The 25,921-nt window shown below is 35.2% G+C and overlaps 1 protein-coding gene across 3 annotated transcripts in view; it reads right to left on the bottom strand.

Annotated features, from left to right (window-relative positions):
- REV3L (REV3 like, DNA directed polymerase zeta catalytic subunit) overlaps positions 1-25,921 on the bottom strand; it is a 183,636-nt gene that overhangs the window by 102,205 nt on the left and 55,510 nt on the right. For all 3 annotated transcript variants that reach the window (XM_027088496.1, XM_027088475.1, XM_027088486.1), the window contains 8 exons: positions 24,094-24,283; positions 18,988-19,062; positions 15,124-15,284; positions 10,185-10,284; positions 5,567-5,661; positions 4,890-4,994; positions 3,803-3,887; positions 3,567-3,715 (listed from right to left, as the gene is read on the bottom strand). In XM_027088496.1, coding sequence (XP_026944297.1) covers positions 3,567-3,715; positions 3,803-3,887; positions 4,890-4,994; positions 5,567-5,661; positions 10,185-10,284; positions 15,124-15,284; positions 18,988-19,062; positions 24,094-24,188 — 865 coding nt within the window. In that variant the 5' untranslated portion in view covers positions 24,189-24,283. The remainder of the gene's footprint in view (positions 1-3,566; positions 3,716-3,802; positions 3,888-4,889; positions 4,995-5,566; positions 5,662-10,184; positions 10,285-15,123; positions 15,285-18,987; positions 19,063-24,093; positions 24,284-25,921) is intronic.

Below are 25,921 nucleotides of genomic sequence, written 5' to 3'. Positions count from 1 at the left end.
GGGCCACTCTTCATCGCAGTGTGCGGGCCTCTCACAATCGCGGCCTCTCTAGTTGTGGAGCACAGGCTCCAGACGCACAGGCTCAGTAGTTGTAGCTCACGGGCCTAGTTGCTCTGTGGCATGTGGGATCCTCCCAGACCAGGGCTCGAACCCGTGTCCCTTGCATTAGCAGGCAAATTCTCAACCACTGTACCACCAGGGAAGCCCTGGGAAAGCTTTTTTTAAAGATCAAGAGTAAATACGACAATTTTGTAGATGGCTAGTGGGAAGCTGCTGCATAGCACAGGGAGATGATCTTGGTGCTTTGTGATGACCTAGAGGAGTGCGATAGGAAGGGTGGGAGGGAGGGAGGCTTAAGAGGGAGGGGTTATGGGGATGTATGTATACATATAACTGATTCACTTTGTTGTACAGCAGAAACTCACACAACATGGTAAAGCAATTATACTCCAATAAAGATGTATTAAAAAAAGAGTAAATAAGATAATTTTGAAGCTAAATAGGGAAGATCTGCTCCTGATATGTATCATTACTTACAAAGCAACAGTAATTACAACAGTATGACATTAACATGGGAGAACACAACCGAGGTTGGGGAATTCAGTGGAAAAAAAAAACTTTTCAATAAATATGTTGGAACCACTAGCTCTTTATATCTAGAAAAATAAATAACAATAAGATCCTTACTATATACACAAGTAAAATGTCAAATGAACTGAAGACCTACATGTGAAAAACCAATCTGTAAGCACACATAAACCTTAAGGATGAAAACTTTCATTACATCCAGAAAGGGAAGGAATTGTAAACCAGGCACAAAAACCAAACAGTAAAGGAAAAAAACTGTTAAATTTAAGGTTAAAATTGAAGACACATAAAACACTTTAAAAAAGAGAAAAGGGAAGAAAATCGAAAAAAAAAGCTAAAAAAAATTTTGTGGAGACTTTAAAGTGTAATTCTAGATGAGGAGAAAATATCTCTACAATAAATATAACTGATAAAGGCTTGATATCCAGAAAATATGAGGAATTCCTACAAATTAGTAAGAAAAAGAGTACAGATCCAGTAGAAAATGAGCAAAGAACATGAATAAGCAATTCTCAGATAAAGAGATCCAAATGCTCAAACTTATTAGTAATCAGGAAATGAAGATTAAACTAAGGAGATTTAGATTTCAAAGAATGAGAATGGCAAAAAATTTTTACACCTTACACTATCAAATATTGTTGAGGATGTAGGGAAGTTTAAGCTCTAACACATCGTGGGAATATAAACTTAGGTACATTTTATAGAGCAACTGTGAAATACTGGCTTTACTACCAAATGTGATAGTTTTATTGTTAACATACCTCAAAATCTGAAAAATTAAGCACTAAAATTGAGCTTATAAGGAAAATAAAAGGCTAAGACAAAACTTATGCAACTCTGTAATGAGAACACTAACAAAATCAATAATTGGTACCTGAGGAAATAAACTGCTCAGTCAGGCAGGCAGCTCAGTGTGGCTGGAGGCTGTCATAGCAGATATTAAAAATGCACAGAAAATAATAGTATAGAAATTCTGGGTACATTTCGATTAGGATGGGGCTCGCAGATGCTAAGACAAAGCAAATGGAAATAGAGCTCTGAGCCAGAAGGCTGCCATTAAAGTACTGAGGAGAGGGTGAAACCTGCCATGAGTCACAGAGGGCACAACACTAGGATGCAACTCTAGGGAAGGAGGAAGCCCTGGGTGGGTGTAGGTGCTCATTTCTAGCTGTTGTTTAATACAGTCAAAAGAGCCCCTGCTGCCAATGCAGCAGTGAAAAGAGGGCTTTTCCCTTCCTACTGAAGGCTGCAATTCTACTCCTCCTATTCTGGCTCCTCTTGCCTAAAAAAATTTTATGCGAAACAACATGACTTCTAAGTAAAACTTTAATTATTCTCTTATTTACCAATCATGTATAAGCTAACTGTATTACAAAAACCCTGTTAGAATAGATGCTATCTAGGTAGAGTATAATACACACACCCTAAGACCTGGCAAATTACACTTCTGTATGTCTTCTGTAAAGAAACTCTTGCACATGGCCACAAGGTGACAGACATAACACTGTTAACAACAGTGCAAAAGTGAAAACCATCTAATAGTTGTAGAGAACAGAAACACTTGTTTAGTCTTACAAAAGAATGCTAATCAGCAGCTAAAATGAATGACCTAGAAACATGTAAGAACAAGGATAGATTCCAAAGTTATTATTGCTGACACAAAAGATACTCAACATCATTAATGAGGCGTATGATGATTAAACCATAATGAGATGCCGTTTCACACATACTAGGATGGCTATATAAAAAAAGACAGATAATAACAAGTGTTAGTGAGATCGTGGGGTTTCTGAAACCCTCATATACTGCTGGTGGGAATGTAAAACAGTGCAGTCACTTTGGAAAACAGTTTGGCAATTTATTAAAAATTACACACAAATTTATCAAACGATCCAGCAATTCTCTTCCTTGTTATCTACTCAAGAAAAATGAAAATATATACCCATACAAAGACATAAATGTTCAGAGCATCATTATTCTTAAGGGCCAAAAAGTGAAAACAACTCAAATTTTCATCAACTGATGAATTAGTCAATAAAATATATCAGTAGAATGCACTACTACTAGGCAATAAAATGGAATGAAATACTGATAGATACTCCAATATGGATGAGCCTGAAAACATTATGCTAAGTGAAAGAAGCAAGGCACAAAAGATCACATTTTGTATGATTTCATTTACATGACATATCCAGAAAAGGCAGATCTTGAGAGACAAGGAAGAAGATGAGTGGTTACTTGGGGTTGGAGGTGTGACTGCAAATGGACACAAAGAATCTTATGAGGAGAAGGAACTATTCTAAAATTGAATTACGGAGATGTTAGTACAACTCTGTAAATTTACTATAAATCACTGAGTTATACACTTAAAATGAGTGAATTTTATGTTACATAAATTATACCCTAATTAAGTTGTTAAAAAACCTAATGTTGAATGAAAAAAAGCAAGTTACTTAATCTACGCCAAGTAGGACACCATTTATGTAAAATCTAAAACCTAAAATAATAGTATATGGGCTTCCCTGGCGGCGCAGTGGTTGAGAGTCCGCCTGCCGATGCAGGGGACACGGGTTCGTGCCCCAGTCCGGGAAGATCCCACATGCCACAGAGCAGCTGGGCCCATGAGCCATGGCCACTGAGCCTGCGCATCCGGAGCCTGTGCTTCGCAACAGGAGAGGACACAACAGTGAGAGTCCCGCGTACCACAAAAAATAAATAATAGCATATGTTTTGGACATACATATATAAGAAAACACAAAATCATATATTGTAACAGTTTGTACCAACTTCAGAATAGTGCTTACCTCTAGAGATGAAGAAAAGGTAAAAGAATGGGAGAGAGGTCTTTGCTACATCAATGATGTTTATTTCTCAGGAAAAAAAAAAATTAGCTAACTCAACCAAATACTTATATCTCAGTGCTAGATACACAGGATGTCTGTTATGGTATTTTCTGTACACTTGAAAGAAAACCTCACCTTTGCTCAACTCTGTGTCTTTGTGGACTTCTACCATATTAGCCGGTGTACAGTGAGGAATATCAGGAGACAGAACCTCAGAGTGCAATGTTAATTCAGCAGAGAACTCCTGGGATCCATCGCTGTAGTCCACAGATCCTGATAATGTTCTGCTTAATTAAAACATATCCTTTATAACAAACTATATATCAAAGCAATAAAATTAGTTCTGAGATCTATAATAAATAACCACTTACACAGAGAAATCATTCTGTTTGAGAATTTCCTGAAGTCTCTTCTGAAATGTTTTTTCACTTTCTGTTGCTGGCACAAACCTGTGATCTTTGAATTTTAAAAGTGCATTAAAAAATGTAGAAAGCAAATAAATGAAATATTTTCCTTTTTCCTAGAAGAGCTTTTAAAATAGTAGCAATTTCCTATCCTTGACACATACAACACCACATAAAAGTAGTCCTATTATAAATCAAACAAAAGAGAAATGGTTGTTACTGAAGCTATGAAATTAAGCACTTAAAGTCAGTCTAAGATTAAGTTCTACAACTTAAATCTAAAAGAGAAAAACATTATTTTCTACCTACAAATGTATCATACACCCTGAACCTAGAAATTTTCCCTTTATAAAATATTTCTATTTTAAAAGAAATTAAAGGCATTCAAAACTTATCAAAGGATTTTTAGGGTCCAAGAGATTATAATACAAATTTTAATTGGACTTCAGTATAGGCTTACTACTGTATTTCAAATACCTTTGCCTTTTGAATTATGTCTTCTATTCTTTTACCTTTATTTAAAAATTTTTGTTGTATCCATGGCATTAATTAAGCCCCTTCAAATTCTTTTTGAATATAGCAGGGTTTAGTAAAAAATAAAATGAGTATTTTCTTCAGAGATGTACAAGGTAATCAAAGTCAGAATTTATATGACATACCCAGAAAATAACATGGGGGCAGAATTTCATGGGTGACATTTTCGAAGCATAATGAATTAAATGAAGTGTTTCTAAGTTGGGACTCATGCTCTTCTTTAAGTATTCTATAGCTCATTTGGAAATACAAGAGGTTAAAACATACCACAGAATGAAAAAGGAGAAAAAGGTACTACCAGTGAAAACCAAGGCCAATGAAGATGTCAATTTCTCATGCGAAGAGAGACAATGAGTGACACTTTGGAGGTACAGAATTATGGTTCAGAGCAATGAGAATAGGGAAAATATATATAGAAAATTTAAAGGTAGTTTGAAAAGCAAAATCTAATGTCACAGTAAAAACTCAATGGCTTAAACTTTTCCATTAAAATATCCAGTTAAAAGAAAATCATTTATACCTTGTGATTCGGGTTGACTAATTTGAGAAGTTTCATTTTTGTTTCTTCGCCTTTGCTTTTCATCTTCCCATATGGCCTGTAGACCAGGGTTTCCACCAATTTGAGCTGTAATCATAATAATACTTCAATATTACAAGGGTCAAAGTGAAAAATACTTGCTTAAAGAAAAGAAATCCATACTTTAAAAAAAATACTGTCTTTTAAGAAAAACAATTACCTACTTTGTGTAATAAAACAGACAAATTATCCCAACCTATATTTACTGTATTACTCCTTTTTTAGTTTTCCTACTAGTTCCCAAAAACACAGCAAGTGAATAAGATTCAAACATTTGATTATAGCCAGCAGACCTAAAAGTCTCCTCCCTGGTATATAACCTGGAAATAAAAAAATTAAAAGGCAGAGCATAGTAAATTCTTTTATAATGGCTAATTTATTTAGTGTCACACCTACTTTAGGTTCATGTCTATGCAAACAAACTCATATGAATGAAAGCATAAATGAAAAAATAATGACTATCTCATCAGAGGTACAGAAAAAAATCTTCATAACATTTTACATCCTCCTTCTTTAAGTAATTTCACTTCTCTAGTAACGTTTTCTTCCCTACTTTTTCCAACCTTTGGTCATGGATTTTTAAAAATAAAAACATATATTAACAATAACTGTGTATATACCTTCAATGTCCAACCGATTTAAGATATCAGCAGCTACAGCATCCACTTCTAATTCACAAGTACTCTGTGGTTCAACACCTTCCAGTATTAAAGAGCTGTATTAAAGAAGCATCAAAAGACACAATAATTAAGAGAAAATTTTCTTAAGATTTTTATTACTTAACAATTTTTCATGTTTATGTGGTAACCAGAAAAACCAGTGATATTATATTAATCCACAATTATTCATGACATAATTGATACTGTGTGTATATACAAAGAAACAAAAAACAGGAAGAGAAACACAAAATTGACAACTCCATTGAGATACTTTTGGAGTCTATTTTACATATTTTGGTTCATTATATTTTATAGAAAAGGAATGTACAATGTTTCAGCATGTGGGTCACATCCAGGGCAGGATGGGATAAGATAACAGAGGGACAACAGAGGGGATGCATCAAAAACCATACACACATGCAATTATTTGCCCAGAGGCATCTATCTCAGCAATCGTAGATGGTTTTTAAAAATGAGGAGGGAATATATATATAAACCAAAAGATGAGGGGAGGTGAACATACTGAAAAGTGAGCAAATGATACTGTTCTCCCTGCCCTCAACTACTGCTAAGCTGGAGAATGTTTAAAAATTTTCCATAACTATAGAATTGAGAAACCACATGAGTCCAATAGTGGGATCATAGCTAGGAAAAGAGGTGACACCATGAGGTCATTACTTTTTATGAGAACTACAGAACTATTCCCCACTAATGCTCTTTGACTCAAAAGCATTTTTGTTTTTCATCAGAACCACATGAAAGATTTCAGATGACGTCACATAAATGTCCCTGCTTGACAGAATAAACATGACAACTAGTATGGATCCCAGTTTATCCATTCCAAAATTCATATCTCCTACCAACAGGGACACCAAATGAAAAGGAGAGAACTTTTACTAGAAAGTGGATGATAGAAGATTTCATTAATATTTGAAACATTTAAAAATGTTTTACGAGAAACATTAACAAAACCTCATTTTCCATTGTCTATACCTAAGGAATGGGTGTTTGAACAGAAATTTTGATGGAATATTAGAGATTAATTTGTTAAACCACAAAACTTTTACTATTTATATATATGTATAGACACAACACACACATATATCTTTTTACCATTGACAGAGAAGGAACATATTAGTCAACCTATCACAATATATTCATCCCTTTAACTTTCAGAAAAAGTAATTGTCAATATAGCTTGTCTTCTTTACCCATATAATTTACCAACATCAGTTATGCCATGAATTAAAGTACCAGATAAAATAGTTTTTGGCCAACTGTTTTCTCCTTTATACTAAAAAGTTTCACACTTTTGGAAGCGGTGTATTATACATTTCAAGGGTGAACTTTCCTGGAGTAGAACATTTGTGACAAAGGAGGGAAACAATAACATTAAAAAATGCAATCTCTTCGGCTTCCCTGGTGGCGCAATGGTTGGGAATCCGCCTGACGATGCAGGCGACGCGGGTTCGTGCCCTGGTCCGGGAAGATCCCGCATGCCGTGGAGCGGCTGGGCCCGTGAGCCATGGCCACTGGGCCTGCGCGTCCGGAGCCTGTGCTCCGCAACGGGAGAGGCCACAACAGTGAGAGGTCCACGTACCACAGAAAAAAAAAAAAAAATGCAATCTCATAGTAGAAATTTACAACTATTTCTTGCCTACTTCAGACATTCAGTATAGGAGGAGTTCCTAGGGAAAGGAAGTAGTTTTCAGAATTAAAAATTTGTTTCCAGTAAACAGAAAAATGTGAGTAAAAAAATCAAGTCAGCAAATACATGTAGACCATTCATTTTAGTCATGAAAGGTAGATAAGCAATACAATGGTATTTAGAAAACCATGCCTCTCTGAACATTTCTGTTCATAGCTTAACACAACAGACAATTACAGTCAGTAATTACAATCACTGAGGGTGGAGTTCAGACATATACAATTTTTAAAATCTGTTCAGATCATTCTGATGGACAGCCAGGTTGAGATTACTGCAGTAGACTCAACTTTTGTGAATTTAACACTCTGGCAAATGACCTTGAAGGTCCATGATATGTGGTAATTTACAACGAGCTAGCAGGTAAGGTTAGTACAGCTGCTAACTCAGCACTCTTATCTCATTAAGAGTTTGTTGCTCTCTATTTGTTATGGACCTTGAAATAATGTTTGTGAAGGGATATAAAATACTTTTGGGTTAAAAAAAAACCAAACAAAAAAAGGTACCCAGAGGAAGGTGCTAGTACTGGGGATAAAAATGAGACTAATAAAATTTAAGAGCACTGATTTGGCAAAAATGTTTGACATTATGTTATCTGTATTTGATAAAATTATGGATTTTCATGTTTAATATAAGAATCCTAAAAACTTGGGACAAAAATATATAGCTAGCCTACATTTATTATAAATTCTAATTCTGAATACCTTGTCTAGTTTCACTAGTTTGCCTTTTCATATTTTTGCTCTTAAAAGTAATGATTCAAACTTTTCATTATAATACAGAGAGCTTCTCCAAACTAACTCATAAGCAGTGAAGCTTTACTATAGTCTTATGACCTAACCAGAAAGATGTTTGTTCAAAAAGGCTTCAAATAAAAATAAACCTAGACTTGAATTGATCATGCAAAAAACAAGTTAATGTAGAACTTTGAAAACCACGGGATCTAGTGAGTAGGTAAAATCCTTGGGTTAAGTTGATTTGCTCCAATTTTAGAGACATAGAGGAACTGTATCACAGGCATAAAAATGAGAAAGTAAATAGTTTGTCAGTCACTTTGCTCTGGACTGATTAGAAATTGAATTTGATGTGGTAAATAATGCTGTCTCTAAAGTTGATACCACTTCAACACAATTATAAAAACAATTCTGCTGTATCTGAGAGGGAACCTAGAAGTACATGTGTATGTGTACATATACAACTTTTACCAAAAAGTCCTGATACATGTTAACTGAATCTAGAAGTAAAGCAAGTCACTGTCCATTTGAAGTCTTTGAAGTCTCATTCTGGTATAATATTCCAGTCATAAAACAATGTATTTCCATCATCATTTAATGAGATTCTCTCTTAATTTTAGGTCTTAAAAAGCCCAAGTAATTCTATAATATGGAAATTCTGTGAAGAACATATTAAGATCTTAAACTATATAAATTAAGCTCTAAACAAATATTTTTGACAGTTTATCTTCAACTGATTAATAAATTCACATTTTCTTACCTTGAAATAAAAAATAAAGTCATTTCACTAAACACTTTTTCTACTTTGCACTTTACATAAAAAATATCTGCTTAGAAACGTATCAGGTGACATATGTGTAGTGAAAAGAGGAAACCATACCACCCTATCAATATCCAAATGATCAATAAAACAATCAAGAAAGCTTGGGCAACAACTTTATGGCATAAAACAGAAAACCTCTGAGTTCTATGTAGATTAAGCTATTACTGATAATTTAGATAGGTACTGATTACATATCTGCTTTATGGTAAGGAAATCTAAACAGTTGGAATATGTTACCGCCTCTAAGAAAGTCTAATAAATAATAAGTCAAAAGAAATTATAAGTTGTATTATTCATATACACTATGTCAACCCACTTTTTTCCCCACAAATATATATATATTTATATATAGATATTTTTTTTTTTTTTTTTTTTTTTTTTTTTTTGCGGTACGCAGGCCTCTCACTGTTGTGGCCTCTCCTATTGCGGAGCACAGGCTCCAGACGCGCAGGCTCAGCGGCCATGGCTCACGGGCCCAGCCGCTCCACGGCATGTGGGATCTTCCCGAACTGGGGCACGAACCCGTGTCCCCTGCATCGGCAGGCGGACTCTCAACCACTGCGCCACCAGGGAAGCCCTCCCCACAAATATTTAATATTTGGAAATATTTAGGGGTTATTTTTATTTAAAATATTCGCCATTTAGGTTTTTTTTTTTAGCTGTGTTGGGTCTTTTTTGCTACGCGCAGGCTTTCTCTAGTTGCAGCGAGTGGAGGCTACTCTTCATTGCGGTGTGTGGGCTCCTCACTGCAGTGGCTTCTCTTCTTGCACAGGCTCTAGGCATGCGGGCTCAGAAGTCGTGGCTCACGGGCTCTAGAGCACAGGCTCAGTAGTTGTGGCACATGGGCTTAGTTACTACGCGGCATGTGGGATCTTCCCGGACCAGGGATTGAACCCGTGTCCCCTGCACTGGCAGATGGATTCTTAACCACTGCACACCAGGGAAGTCCCGCCATTTAGGTTTTAGATTGTTATTTTATTATGCAATTTTTACTTGACAAGTTATAGGATGTCAATTTAGAATGTACAAAGAAGATGGATGTTGGAGAGAAGTATAAACACAACCAGATTTCTTTTATTAATTAGGTAATAACTAGGTATATTTTCATGGTCTGTTCTTGAAATCTATGATCCATGTAACACACTAATGTTGAGATTTGCTTTTTTGATAAACTTACAGATAAAAAACAATTACAATAAAGGTTAAAATTAAATTATGCTAACCATTGACTTCTGAATAGAGTAGAATATGTAATAATGTAGAATATGTAGTAGAATATGTAAATAACTTTTCCTTTCCTTTACAACATAAACTAACCTTGGTATTTCGTCTTCTTCCCACCGAAATAAGGTACCAGTAAGAGAATTTCTTCCTGGTAGCTGATTCTTGCAAGATCCACTCGCACGTAATGGATCACCTAGGAATAAAAAGGTAAAAGGGGTAAGTTCCACTTTTAACTTACATATAATTAATTACCCTTTAAGTATATTAGTAAACAACCCATATGACCAGTTCCTAAAATTGTATCCTAAAAATTCATAAACATACCGGAATGCATATGCACAGTGGAGAGTAATGATTCCAAACCGACATGGGGAAAAGTATTTGCAATATATGGATATGAAAGAGAAATGGCCACAATACCTTCATACTAGAATAGAATTATGATACATTTAAATGCGCTATTGTGATAGGTATGCTTCAAATCTCATTTTAAAAATAAAAAACTAAGAATTTTTGTAGACTTTAAATTCCTAAGGTATTCTATATGAGCCTCAACTAAAATTCTAGTGGAAATCAGATTCCAGATAAAATTCAAAACATACTTTAATGCTAATCCCTGAATAAAAAGAAAATACACAATGCATTTCGAAAGTAATGGCAGTAACAGTGAGTGGAAACCTGGGGCAAATGCAAATACAATTTGACGAGCAGTTGGAGGGAACTATGCATTTGCTTAGTTGTCCCAGCTGTAGAAACTGAGTCCTGGGGCCATGCTTTGGAAGTAGTCTCTAAATTTTAGCAATTTTTTTGTGATCTCTTATGGGGAATTTAAATTTTCAGATAAAGAAAGCTTGAGTGAATGGCATAGAAGGAATCCTAACATTAAGAAAGATATTAAATTTGCAATCCTCTCCAACTAAATTTGATACTTTTTCTTATTTGGTTAGCTTGATCACAAAATTATGTAATTAATTAGACTTACCATCTTTGCTATATTAACAAAACACATAACAAACCATGTAACTGATTCCATATACCTTCAGAAGTTTTTGAAGGCTTTGCTGTTATGTGGCTAGGGCATGTATATGAAATTACTTTGCAAGTTGTAAATTAAAACACAAATATTATTTTCTAAGAAATTTATATGAGTGAAAAATCTACACAAGTTTACCAATTCAAAGTTATCACAGTATAAAAATTCACACTTTACCTCCACTTTATGTATTATTTTATTTAAAAATACATATATAATTCTTTTCAACTCTGGATGTTAAAAATGTAATATAAAGGCACTATGGAGAACTGTAAAAAAATCCATGATGCTAAAAATATTTACCCTATTTAAGTACTTCTATATACTTCACCTTAACAACAGTAATTAGCAACATTTCCGTTTCATTTGGCAACTGAGTATATAACTGAATAATAAGACAAAATGGTATATGCATATGTAGTATTAAAATTTCTAAATATTTTTCACTTTTGAATTTATTTTCAAAAGACTACATTATGTACTAAATTAACTTGTCTTACAAGATTAAAATGTTAAGTTGTGCATATATATGCAACATATTTACAATAAGTTTACTGTCCATTTAATTATGTGTCTGATATTACATGACAAAATATAATACCAAAAAATTCACCTATTCTTTTCATTATAATCTTTTATCTATTTTTTAACAAAACAAAACAAAAACCTAAAATAAACATTTCACCATACTTGAAATTTCCCTGCTTTTAATTTCCCCCAACGAAATTTCATATATTTCTGCCTTCAAATTGTAAAAATTTTCCGTATTTTGAAAAAAAATCCCTTCCAATACTCATTTAACTTTTATAACTAAAATAAATGGCTTACATATATTTGCTAATTCGAACTTTCCTCATGCTTTTTCACCTACTGGAAACAAACTTTTGTAAAACTGACCTCCTTTTCCTATAAATACCTCCCGTACACTCTCTAGAACATTTTCCATTCCTCAATTCTTCTTGAACTCCCAGCTATATTTGACACTGATAAACAAACTGTTTTTCTTTTTTCCCCCAATAACCTTTATATTTTGGAATAATTTTAGATACAGGAAAGTTACAAGAATAGTACATTTTCTGAATCTGCTTACCACACCCCTCCCATTGTTAACATTTTACATTATCAAAGCACATCTGTCAAAACAAAAAAACTGACACAGATACCTTCCTATTAACTACACTATACACTTTATTTGAATTTCAGCAGTTTATCCACTACTGTCCATTTTCTGTTTCAGGATCCAATGTAGGGTACCACATTGTAGTTAGTTATCATGTCTCCCTAGTCTCCTCTGGTCTATTTCTCAGTCTTTCCTTGTTTTTCATGACCTTGACAGTCATGAGTACTGGTCAGTTCATCTATAGGACGTCCTCCAATCTGGGTCTGTTGATGTTTTCCTCATGATTAGATTGTTATGGATTTCCATGAAGAATACCACAGAGGTGAAGCATCCTCATCATATCATATGAGAGGGGACACAATATCCATATGCCATCACTGGAGATGTTAACCATCAATACTTGGTTAAGGTACAATTTCATGGGTTTCAAGATTGCATAGAATCATACCACCATGCCAGTAACATACAGAATAATTCCTTCATCCTAAAAGTTCCCCTACAAAAAAAAAAAAGTTCCCCTATATATTGGCTTTGTAGTCAACATTCTCCTCTTCTCCAACTCCTGGCAACCACTAATATGTTTTACATTTCTATAGTTTTGCCTTTACCAGAATGTTGTATGAATGAAATCAAACAACTTGTAGTCTTTTGGGTCTGGCTTCTTTCACTTAGTAAAATGCATTAAAGATTCATCGATGTTGTATGAATCAAGAGCTTGATGTGTTTTACTGACAAATAGCATTCCACTGTATTAGTATATAACAGTTTATCCATTGTCCCACTGAGTGGACATCTTGGTTACTTTAGATTTTTAGCAATTATGAAATAAAGTTGCTATATACATTTGCATACAGGTTTTTAGGTGGACATGAGTTTTAAATCACTTGGTAAACATACAGGAGTGTAACTGCTGGGTCATATGTTAAGTCTATATTTAACATTACAAGAAACTGCCAAACTGTCTTCCAAAGTGACTACACCATTTTGCCTTCCCACAAGCAATGAATAAGAGTTGATGCTGCTCCCATCCTTACCAGCATTTGTTTATTCCTAGTTTTTTTTGGATTTTAACCATTCTAATAGGTGTGTAATGGTTGCTCTTTGTGGTTTTAAAATGCATTTCCCTAATGATATATACTGTTGAGAATCATCTATTCCTGTTTGCCATCTTTATATCTTCTTCTTTGTTGAAGTGTCTGTTCAGGTCTTTTGACCATTTTTAATGGGGTTGTTTGCTTTTGTTGAGTTTTAGGAATTCTTTATATTATTCAAGATATAAGTACTTTATCAGATATGTAATTTGAAAATATTCTCTCCCAGTCTGTGACTTATCTTTTTATTCTCTTAATATTATTTTTTACAGAGAAAAAGTTTTTAACTTTGACAAAATCAACTTGTCAGGAGATTTTCTCATTGTTTTCTTCTAGAAGTCTGATAGATTTACATTTTACATTTAAGTCTATGATCCATTTTGAGTTAATTTTTATACAAGGTATGAAGTATATGTCTGGTCTCTTTTATTTTTATTTTCTGGCATATGGATATCCAATGATCCCACCACCTAAGATGAAGTTCTAGATTTGGGAATCTCTTTTAGTCCCAAGAGATTCAAACTGAAATGTCTCAAAGTTGTTCCATTTCCTAGTTTGGGTATATCTCTTTGAAACCCTACCTTATTCTGGAGGGTTCCAACCTGTCCAGCAGGCCCTGAGTTGTTGTTTCTGGCTCCCTCACCTAGTAAGGCTGTCTCAATGGAGGCAGCCAGGATTAGCAAACCCCTCAGGGCAAAGGCTGTTTTCAGCATTCTATTTCCTCTTTTGGCCAGTACTTCTTTATTGTTTATAATCTCTGTGATAGATTAAAAAAAAAAATCTTACCTAGTTATTAAATTGGTTTTAGTACGAGGGTGGATCCCAATAACCTAACCCACCATTCAGGGGGAAAAAGTCCTCCCTGGTTACTTTTCAGAGCACAGTTTGGGTATGGTAGAAGAGACCCAAGGAGTTAAACCAAAAAAGAATAGCTGGTAAACAACAAGAGAAAAAAAAGCTAACTTTTGGTTTTAAAAGTTTGTCAGTGAAAACGAAGAAAATAATTATAACATAAAGGACAGCAGGGTTGGAGGAAAAATGTTGGTTTCACTTTGTTTTAAGTAGAGGAGAAGGAATCCAACAATAAAATGCAAAAGATATTATAGCATTTTATTCTATTCCTAGGTATATGCCCAAGAGAAATGAAAACATATGGCTACACGAATACTTGTACATGAATGTTCACAGCAGCACTGTTCATAATAGCCAAAAGGAGGAAACCCAAACATCCGTCAATTGATGAATCAATAAACGATGTAGCATATTCACAGCAGAATATTACCTGGCCATAAAAAGGAATGAAATACTGATATATGCTACAACATGGATGAACCATGAAAACATTAGGCTAAGTGAAAACAAATAAACATATGATTCCATTTATATGAGATGTGCAGAATGGGCAAACAGAGAGACAGAAAGAAGATTCATGGTTGCTAAGGGAGGACTGGGGGTGATTGATAAAGATTTCCTTTAGAGGTGTTGAAAATGTTCTAAATTTGATTGTGGTGATGGATGCACAGCTCTGTGAATATATTAAAAACCACAGAGGTGTCCATTTTAAATGAGTGAATTGTAAGGCGTGTGAATTAAATCTCAATAAAGCTATTACCAAAAAAATTTATTTTGAGATTCTTTTCTTGATAAACTCTAAGACATTTTTGCATATTTCTTTTTATTCCTTATCCACTCAGCATTTATTTTCTAAATATATATTATTTTATAAATCATAAATTACATAATACTTGTTTCAAAAGCTTTAATTTGAACTTGCAAAATTAACCTTACTTTTCCTCCTTGCTTTTCGGAACTTGACAGCAGCCAGATTTATTAAATTCATTCCATACAGATTGTAGTCAATGAAGAGCTGTAGGAGGTAGGGAATATGCGCTTCATGAGGCTGATAAAATTTATTCATTATGGCTCCACTTTGCAAAAGTTCACATATCCTAAATTAGAAAAAAAAAGTTATATCATAAAATTATGTTTCTTAAAATGTTAAGTGAAACGGTGATTATACAAATATAGAGAATAAAACACATTATACTAGCACACAAAATTTTGATTTCAATTATACTGGAAATTTGTATTTTGTTGGAAATTGAAAGTTTAAAATCAAGTTTTAAAGTAAGCTGCATGCTCTGAAAGAAAATGACAAAAAATGCCTTGAATGAAGAATATTTTGACTTCTAAAACTAATTTAATGCTAACTATACTGAAAAACCTAAAATGTCAAAAGGATTTTTAAAATATTAGCTTTTTTAAAAAGTCCAGAAAAAATTCTGAAAAGATTACACAAAAATTCTGAAAAAGGACATATGACTCAATCAACCACACAGAGATGTTACCACTTTTGATATTTTTATTCTCTGAGTTATTTTTCCTTCATGATGGGGAATACAAATAACAGGCAATTATAAATAGTGCAAGTGCTATGCAGGGGAAGTATATGAAACATCTAGAAGGGATATTAACCAGACTGTAGCTTCTGCAAAGCCTTCTTGAAGAGAAGTGTCTAAAACAGGAGACTAAACAATGAACTGGAAATACTTTTTCTCAGAGAGGAGAAGAGTATTTCATGCAAATAAAATTGCACATGTGAAGGGTCACAAGAAAATGTGGTTTATTCAAGGACTGAAACCACTGAGTGAGGCTTAGAGACAGAGGCTATGGTGGTGGTAGGGGGAGGGTAGAGAGGTAATGAGAAGTCAGATCATGCAGAGCCTATTAAAGACATCTGAAAAGGTGGTGGAATTTGCCTGTAAAGAGCAGGAAAATGAAATGACCAGGTTAGTTAGAGAATGCAGAACACTAGAGACAGAGAGTGAGAGATTACTGTAGAAAAACTAAGATGATGGTGGCTTCGATCATGAAACTGTGTTGATTCAGGAGACATATAAGGAATAAAATGGTCAGGACTTGATGACTAACTAGATATGGAGGGTGAGACAATATGAGTTGAGGATAATGCCTAGATATCTTGGTTAAGCAGCTAGTTGGTGGTGCTACATTACTGGAAGAAAACAGGTTTGTTTGGGGATTTTATTTGGAGAGGAAATAAAGACAAACTCAGTTTTAGATATACTGGAGTTTAGGTATACTGGAGTATTCAGGGAGATTTCTATAAAAATATTAGAAATGATAATAAGGATGAGGATAAGGATAATTTTGTTAACAGAGTAGAGGAAGCAAACATATTTTGGGGCACTATGTACTGGACACTGTGTTGGGTGCTCTAAATGCTTAATCTCAAGTAATTCTTACTACAAACCTATGGTACTACTATCTCCATTTTATAAACAGAGAAATTGGGTCTTAGATCAAAATGTTGTCCAAAATCACACAAATAAAAGGTGGAAGTGCTAAAATTCAACCCAAATTTTCTCTGACTTGACCCCTCACTCTTAACTATAGTGCTTTTCTATTTATCCAGTAGATAGATGATTTGATATACTGGTCAGGAGCTCTGGAGGAAAATTCAAGCTACTGATATATATTTGGAAGCCAAATGCACAAAGATTTTAAAAAATGGGAGTATATAAGACTGTAAAGTGAAGGGAACATATATAGAGAAAAAAAATCAATGCCTAAGACAAAAGTGCAAGAAACAACCACAATGTTAAAAGAGGAATCAACAAAATGTTGTAAATATGAATGACTAGAAAGGTATGAGGAAAACCAGAAAAGGTTTACATCAAAGCAGCCTAAATTAAGGTACCTAAGCACTGACAAGTGGTCAAAAGGTAAGGACAAAGAGGTGTTAATTGGGTTTAACAACACTGAGGTCACTAATGAAGGCAATTTGAGTGAAATGGTTGAAGTAGAGCCTATATTGGAGTAAGTTAAAGAGTGAATGGGAGGTAAGACACTGAACCCACAAAGTATAGATAAATTCTTCTGGGAGGGGACTTCCCTGGTGGCGCGGTGGTTGAGAATCCGCCTGCCAATGCAGGGGACATGGGTTTGATCCCTGGTCCGGGAAGATCCCACATGTTGTGGAGCAACTAAGCCCATGTGCCACAACTACTGAGCCTGCGCTCTAGAGCCTGCGAGCCACAACTACTGAGCCTGCGCGCCACAACTACTGAAGCCTGCGCGCCTAGAGCTCATGCTCTGCGACAAGAGAAGCCACCGCAATGAGAAGCCCGTGCACTGCAAGTAAGAGTAGCCCCCACTTGCTACAACTAGAGAAAAGTTGTACACACAGCAACGAAGACCCAACACAGGCCAAAAAAAAAAAAAATCTTCTGGGAGAATAGCTGTAAGTATGAATGTCTTTGAGTATGAATGTGTGTATGTGTAAAATTAACAGAGTCTTATTAATATTTAAATGGTGTGGAAAGGGAGATGGGGATAACTGATAGATGGAAGCAAAGGTCAAAGAGGGTAGAATATGAGCTTTAGAGGTAAGGGGGTAAATCTCTTCCACTGTAATAGGCAGTGAGAAGGACAGAATGGCTGTGAATAGATTTTAAGAATCTTTGATTGAAAATTAAGAGAGCTTTATTTTGATGGTTCTCAAACTTTTGGCCCCAGGACCCCTTTTCATTCTTAAAATTTATTGACAGCGTCAAAGAGCTTTTGTTTGATTTGACACTTACCAAATCAGGTTAAAACAGAAAATTTTAAGAAACTTATTTACTAATTTTAAAATAACAACAATAAACCCATTATATGTTAACATAAATAACAGTGTTTTATATATTAAAAAATCCTATATTTTCCAAAACAAAAACAATTTAGTGGGAAAAGAGGAATTGTTTTAATCTTTGCAAACCTCTGTTTTAATAGAAGACAATTGGATTCTCACATCTGCTTCAGCTCAGTCTGTTCTGATATATTGTTTGGTTGAAGCATATGAAGAAAATCCAGCCTTACACAGATAAATAATTGGAAAAAGGAAGAGTAACTGAATAGCCTTTTCAGGTAAACGTTGATCTTTGTTTCTACTACATGGAAATGCAATGGAGTGGTAGTTTCTTAAAGGTCAGCAATAATGTGGAATTTGAAACCAAATCAATGAACTTTTTGTACTCTGTTATATTAAAACTTATTGGTCTACCTAACACTTGGAGTATTTTTACCCATGCATAATTTTCTAACATCATGCACTGGTCATTTGGAAAATATAGATCCACTAAGTTATATAAATCTTCTAAATGGTGATACATTTCATTAAACAATATGGAAAAAAATGTTAATAACATCACCTATCTCATCAGAAAAATCTTTTAAGTACTGAAAAGTGGTTAAGTTCACAGTAGAAAGCTCTCCCACTCTGGCCTCACTCTCACATATTTCTCCTTGCTTTGAAACTGAAGAACGAATTTCTCTTGGTATTGAACATTTGGTCTGGCTAGCAGGGCACTAGGATTATTATACAAGGCAGCCAATCATCTCTCTTTATATACTTCTACAAACTCTCTAAGACAGAAAAGAAGCAGTTGGGTGTAAAACAAGGTCCCTTACCCTTAAAATATCCTTCCTAGAGTCCAAGCTATGACTCTCTCTCTTTACACATATATGTACATATTATGGTCTCTTTCTTTAATAATGCTACAAACTATACAGGCCTTTCTTCTAGATTTTTCTTTTTATTATTAAAATACTTAAGTGATAGTTATTCATTTTTTATTTCATTTATCTTTGTACCTTTTCACCATTGCAGGGTTGTAAAGATAGATCTTCATAAAGTGTCTTTCCTTCTCATGATAACCATAAAAAGGCCTGAAATAAAAGAAAAAGACATTTCAATTTATTTTCATCAGAGATGAAATAATGCAACTTATTGTCCTAAATGGACTCAGCTGGCCGAATTCAGTCTTACTTACATTGAATATTACCAACCGCCCCCAAACAAAACAAAAGAACCTCCAAGACTTTTCAATTAAACCTACCACAAGGTTAACATATGACATTATAAAATCTTGTTACTTCTTTTAAAAAAGTTTAAAAATACCACTTAAAAAAAAAACTAGGGACAAAAAGGAGCAGCAAACTATTTATACCTTAATTTCAATCATCATGGCTCTATTAAAAAGTGGCTCTTTACTCAGACCATGTATGAGAAGAACAGAGACCTTCCTAATACCTTTTCCCATTTCCCATTTTTTCTGTCAAAAACTAAAGCTGTTCATCAACAAAGTCCTCTAGTTGACAGAATTTGTATCACTTTCCTTATTTGTCTCTGTTATTAATTTTACAAGTTCACTAAGCAGAGACAATTTACCTGTTATACATATGTACATATGTGTATGTGTGTATAAAACACACTCAAATCAAAGGAAACCTGTGAAAACTGTGTAGACAGGAACTTAAGAGATTGAAAAGACGACAGCTTTACTAAGGACGCTATTTATGTTGAGGCTCGGTTCTTCTCAGGGTATCAGCTAGAGGGGGGAAAGGGAGAAGCAAAAATCTATGTGATAGGGAGAGAAACAAGTCCTCAATGCAAGAAGGAATAAGTTGGGCTATCATGTTATATCATCTCAGGAGGATCTGAAACTCTGATATACAGACTACCATTTTCAAAGGTGATGTAATTAGAAACAATATATAAATAGGTCTGAATTTATAGACAAAATAATAAAAAGTATTTGCCTAGAGTTTGTCTGTAAATAGTGGTTGGTTAAATCTTTAGGTGGATAAACTCAATTTCTTTTCATTAAAAAAAATATTTTCCCCTTATGATGGGCACTAGATAGAACTTACCCTGATTAGGACACCATTTCTCTCTGTCATGTCTGACAGTGTAGCAGACCTCAAATACAGGAGTAAGTTGGCAACAGAGTCATTATTTGAGGTATATTTAAACAACTTTTTTTTAATATAAACTATTTCAAGCCTTTAGGTCAGAACCATCTGTATGATTGCTGTAAAGCAATTTCTATTTAAAAAAAAAAAAAAGTCTAAAACGTTCTTTGTCTCATCCTTACCACTCACTCCAATCTTATCTCACACCCACTCTTCCTTTTTCCTCCAGCCATTCTAAACATTTCAGCCCCTTCTAACTTGATCCACTCTCAAGTAATCTGCCATTCCCTCTGCCTGGAAAGTTCTGCCCTGAACCTTTGTATGGCTTACTTTCAGTCTTCATTCAGGTCTCTTCTTAAACTCACCTCCTCAGAAAGGTCTACTCTGACCATCACTCCCTATCCCCTACCCTTTACCTTTTTCTTTTTTTAAATAACACTTACCCTTTCCTGTCTAGTTTGATGCTGCTCACCCCATTTTTGTTGCCATGAAGGAAGGGGTGAAACACACATTATATGAATGATCCCATTCTCTCTCACCAGCAAAATTCAATTCTTTATTCCTCCTGCTTTGGTATTTTTCATATACATAAATATAGCTCTCTGTCTAAAGATAGGAGTTATACCTTTAGCCAGATAAATGGGAAAAAAAGAGAATTAAATCTGCACTGGTGTGGTCCATATTATCTTTGCTTTGTTTTTGCTAAAAATCTTCAGGATTTTACAATTAGAATCTTATAAATTTCAAAAACTGAATACAAGACTATCAAATCCCTACAATTCTTTGTAAATCTAGGATTCTGCTTTTGTAACTATTGCCCCAAAATACAGCCTGGAAATTCTATAAATTCAGTTTTCTGCTTCTTCTAGCCAAGAAAGTCTCTGTATAATTTAACCTGCAATTCTTACTTTCTGCTGTTGACTTTAGTTGATTTTGCCAAAAGAATTTCTCCACAGGGAGACTCTCTGGGAGAAAGAAAGTAGAATGGAGCAGAGTTCGAGAGTAGATATGTTTATATTTTAAAAATTATATCTGATAATTGGAGTTAGTTTTTTAATATAACAATGAGAAGAAAAATGAGCACAGATAGTGAAAAAAAACCCTCAGTTAATTAATTTAGATGGATTAAGAATCTTTTCATAGAATATTTTCTAGAATCATGATAGCTAAGTGACAAGGAACCCCTGAAATGAGCCTAAGGTCATGGTCCTCTCTCTTAACCCAGCTTCAGTATAGTACACAGTCTAGGAAGACTGGAATTAAATTTGTTCAAGTTTTCATTTGATAGCTAGATGCAACTTGCTTACTTAGAGAAGTAGGCAATACTGAAGGAGTAAAGGAATCATAGAAGCTACAATGCATGGTAAGGGAAAAGGGGACCTATACAAGAAAAAAACATAGAAAACATTAGAATGGGAGAAAAAAGAGAATGGCAGCCATAAATTAGACTCAACAGCTCATCTTTTGCTTCCAGGTCTCTAGATTTGTAACTCAACTAACTCTTAAAAATATGGCTATGCTTTTAACAAATGCCCACCAAACATATAGAAAGACTGGTGACTCATTATTCATTCCACTAGGCTGTTTGGAGATTCAACTTGGAAATGAGAATATGTATAGGAAAGTTCCGAGGAATCATTAAACATAAAAAAATTAGAATATAAAGCTGATGATTATCTTTAACCTAATTGTTGCTATCATAGGATGGGTGTGAACTTTTACCTCATTCATTTATCCAAACAAATAGTTATTGAGCCTTGTTTACTAAGTGCCCAACACCATACAAGGTGCAAGGGATATAATGATGGACAGACAAACATGGTCCTTTTTCTCATGGAACTTACAGGCTGGTGGGAGAAACACGTAAGAACTAATAAACAAAAAATTAAAATAACTGCAAACTATAGTAAAGTACTAAAGAAAACAAAGAATGGGCTAAGATACAGAATAATAACAACAACCTATTTTAAGGAGGGAAGTCAGAGAAAACTTCTCTGGAGAGGTGAAGGATTTGAAGGACTGGAGAGGGGTAGCGCACTCAAGGAAAGGAAACTGCATGTACAAAGGTGGGAAAGAGCTCAGCACATCAGAGGAACTGAAAGACCACCAGTGTTTCTGGATGGAACACAGTGAACAAAGTTACAGAGGCAGGCAGGGGTCAGAAATTTAAATTTTAATGTATAAACAATATGAAGCCACTCAAGGATTTTAAATGATTTTAAAAGGATCCAATTTACATTACAAGACAGGTACTTCTGCAGCTCTGGAGTGAGATAAGAACAGAAGAAGGAAATTCAATTAAAAGGATACTGTGGTGGTCCAGAAGAAAACCTGGATTAAGGTGGAAGAAGTAGACAGATTTAAGATGCATTTCATACAGATGTATTCAACTCATATGTTCCAGTACGAGCTCTAAATCTTTCCCGCCAGCCTGCTCTATCTGCACAGACTCAAAACTTTGTAGTCATACCTGACTCCTCTCACAAACTTCATCCAATCAGACAGCAAATCTTGGGGACTCAACCCTCAGAATAGATCTAGAAGCTGACCACTTCTCACTACTCCCCTGCTACTACCCTAGTTCAAGCCACCATATTTTCTCACCCAGATTAATGAAACAAGAGTCCTAATGTTCTCCCTGTTTCAACTCTCATGCCCCTATGATCTATTCTTCCCACAGCTGCTAAAGGAACCCTTTCAAGTTTAAGTTAGATCCTGGCTGCTCAAAATCATGCAATAGCTCAGAGCAAAATAGAATAGCCTACTGCGGTGGTTTCTCAAACTTGAGTATGCATCAGCATCAGCAGAAAGGCTCACAAATTTCTGGGTCCCACCACCAGAGTATCTGATTCATCAGATGTGGGGTGAGACCAAAGAATATATTCTAAGTTCTCAAGTGTGTTAGTCTGAGTCCTCCAAGAAGTAGATGTCAAAATGTGCAAGAAATTTGTTAGTGGAAACACCTGTGAGAGAATATGAGGATGAACTCAGGAGAGGGTGGGACAGCCACAAGACTTAAGATACAGGTCTGATCTAAGTGAAGGAGAGAGGGACAGAGGGAAGATGAGTGGAAGTGTCTTTTATTGCAGTGTGATTCTAGTGAAAGTTCAGAAAGCCTGTCCCAGAGTTCCCAAGTGTCTCCCAGAAACAGGCCTGCCTTAGTAGCCTTGCTCTGCTTAGCCAATGGCTGGGAGTAGCCTATGGAAAGCAGCTTCAGTTTACACAGGATGATAAATGGATTTTAGTGCAGTAGCTGGGACCGTTGTTCAATTATGCTCTTTGTATTTGGAGATCTGAGAGGTGCATTCTCATGGCTGTCAAACCAGGTAAAAGTGATTTTGGCCACCCACTGGCCAACATGATCTCCATTCTCTCATATCTCTCTAACCTCATTTTGTCCACTCTCCTTTCCCTCCACTCCAGACACCTGGCCTCCATTTTGTTCCCACCCCCTCACCTTCAAGTCTTTGCTCAAATGTCATTTACCGTGTCAATGACACCTTCCCTGATTACCCTATACAAAACTGCCACCAGACTACTTCCCCACCCCATACTACTGATCCTTCTTACCTGTTCTACATATTTTGTTCTATAGCATTAATTATCATGTAATAAATAAATTTATTTCATGTTCTATCTGTTGGTTACTTTCTGTTTTCCATTACTAGAATGTAACCTCCATGGGGGCAGGGACCTTTGTTTTGTTCACCAATATAAAAGGTGCTCAATAAATACTTGATGAATAAATTACATAAATTTCTACAGTTCTAGGAAGCAGAGAAATGGAAAAAGTTAAAACAAAAATTACTGTTAACCATCTACCTTTCATTGCAATAAAAATGGACTTTAAAAAGTTACAGTAAGAAATTCACCCTGGTTCCATTAGATTAGAAATAAAAGAAAAATGAACAGAGTATATTTGAATTGGATATGTTTTCTTTTAACTAGAACAGTAATATAAATACAGATAAATAGAAATTTAAAAAGATGTTATCATATACTTACATTCCTGATACTAATGACACTTTGAACACGTGCTGAGCAGTGGAAGATGGATTGCCTAAAGCCACATTAAGTGCTCTGTCGATACTGAATGCCATCTGAGAAAGATAGCTTTCTGGCTGCTGTCCATAACCATCATATGGCACATAGAGGTAAGGAAAGATGCCATGTAGATGAAGACATGTCTTCTGACCTAAAATGTAACACATTGTAAAGTTTAGACTTGAGATGCATTTTAAAACCTTAACATTACAAAGCTCAGAATACAAGTCATTTAAATGGTCTAAGGACAACACAGCTTATCTGAGGGAAGGGTTGAAGAAACTAACCCATAGTTAAAGCCACCTGTATTGACTACATTTTACAACAGAACATTTAGAAGCATTCTATAAATATAAGCATTATAGTTTGATTTAAATAGTAGTTTTGGTGCAAATATGTTTGAATATTTCACCCTCACAATCTAACTACTTTTACGTACTTCACTGAATTGCCCTATAACAGTGGCCCCCAATCTTTTTGGCACCAGGGACCGGTTTCATGGAAGACAATTTTTCCACGGAATTGGGGGGGGGGGGCGGACGGTTCAGGCAGTAATTCGAGCGATGGGGAGCAGCAGATTAAGCTTTGCTTGCTCGCCTGCCACTCACCTCCTGCTATGCGGCCCAGTTCCTAACAGGCCACTGACTGGTAACTGGTCCACAGCCCAGCAGTTGGGGACCCTTGCCCTATAATACCACTTAACGCAGTGTTATGAAGCTTACAAAAGCTCATTGAAAGTTTACTAAATAAATCAATGAATGTGTCTGTCTTGGCATCCAGTGTGTGGAGTTTTGCTATGGGGAGGGGGGGCGTGGTTTGGGAAGGGTAAAAATGAAATTTTGCTACTAGGGAAAAAAAATCAAAACAGACAAAAAAAAATCAAAAGAAAACCCCTACAAATCAACTGTCTGTAATGGACTTCTGGATATTTAAATTGCACATTTGATGGAGTGGGACAGGGGAGACACAAAGAGGGAAAAAAAACAGCATGCACGCTTTCCAGGAAGCCATTACATCAGGCAAGGTGCAGAAGGGGTAAATGGTGCTGATTTGCCAACAGACAATCCCGTATAGCCATGATAGAGAAAATAATATGAGTAAGAACCCACAAAATAAGTGCTACCGAAAAAGTAATGTATCCACGACAAGGTTAAGTAACAACAGCAACAACAAAAAGCAGATGCATCATTATTCTCATGAATCTGGCAGGGCTGTATAAAAGTGGTTCCTTTCCTCCGAACATTGTCCCTCATTCCCCTTGGGCACATGCTATTTGTCTAATTCAAACAGAGAGGAGAAGAGCAGTGATGGAAGAACACATGCATTCTTCTCATGCTGTCACTTACTACTGCCCTGCCAACACAATCCTAGGGCTTCTCTCCCACCTCTTATCCCACTCTGTTCCACTGGCTTTTTCTTTTGGTAGAAAAGTATTTGTTTGATCACTATCCTATTTATAATTTAGGGTGATTTATGTAAAATACATAGAAAATAGTTCTATGTTCTGTTGATACTTGTATTTACACTTTTTACAGTGAATAACATCAGCTTGTCTTATTTTTAAGGTACAGCTATAACAGAATTAACAAATAAATCTGGAATAGTTATTACATAAAGTATAGCAAAACTGGAAAAGTCACATAATGGAATAAGATCTATGCCCTCCCGAGTACAGTATTCTCATTTGAGCTACCAACTTTGACGTTTTTGAAAAATTACAAATTGTGTTGCTGTTAGACCAATTTTAATTTCTAATTTTATGTTACTTAATTTCAAAGGAATGAAAAAA

The sequence above is a fragment of the Aethalodelphis obliquidens genome, unplaced genomic scaffold, assembly GCF_003676395.1.
Source record: "Aethalodelphis obliquidens isolate GAN/ISIS:26980383/991018 unplaced genomic scaffold, ASM367639v1 scaffold3, whole genome shotgun sequence".
In the NCBI taxonomy this organism is placed as follows: Eukaryota; Metazoa; Chordata; class Mammalia; order Artiodactyla; family Delphinidae; genus Aethalodelphis; species Aethalodelphis obliquidens.
Note: the sequence above shows the minus strand (reverse complement) of the source record. Positions and strands in the feature narration are given on the sequence as shown.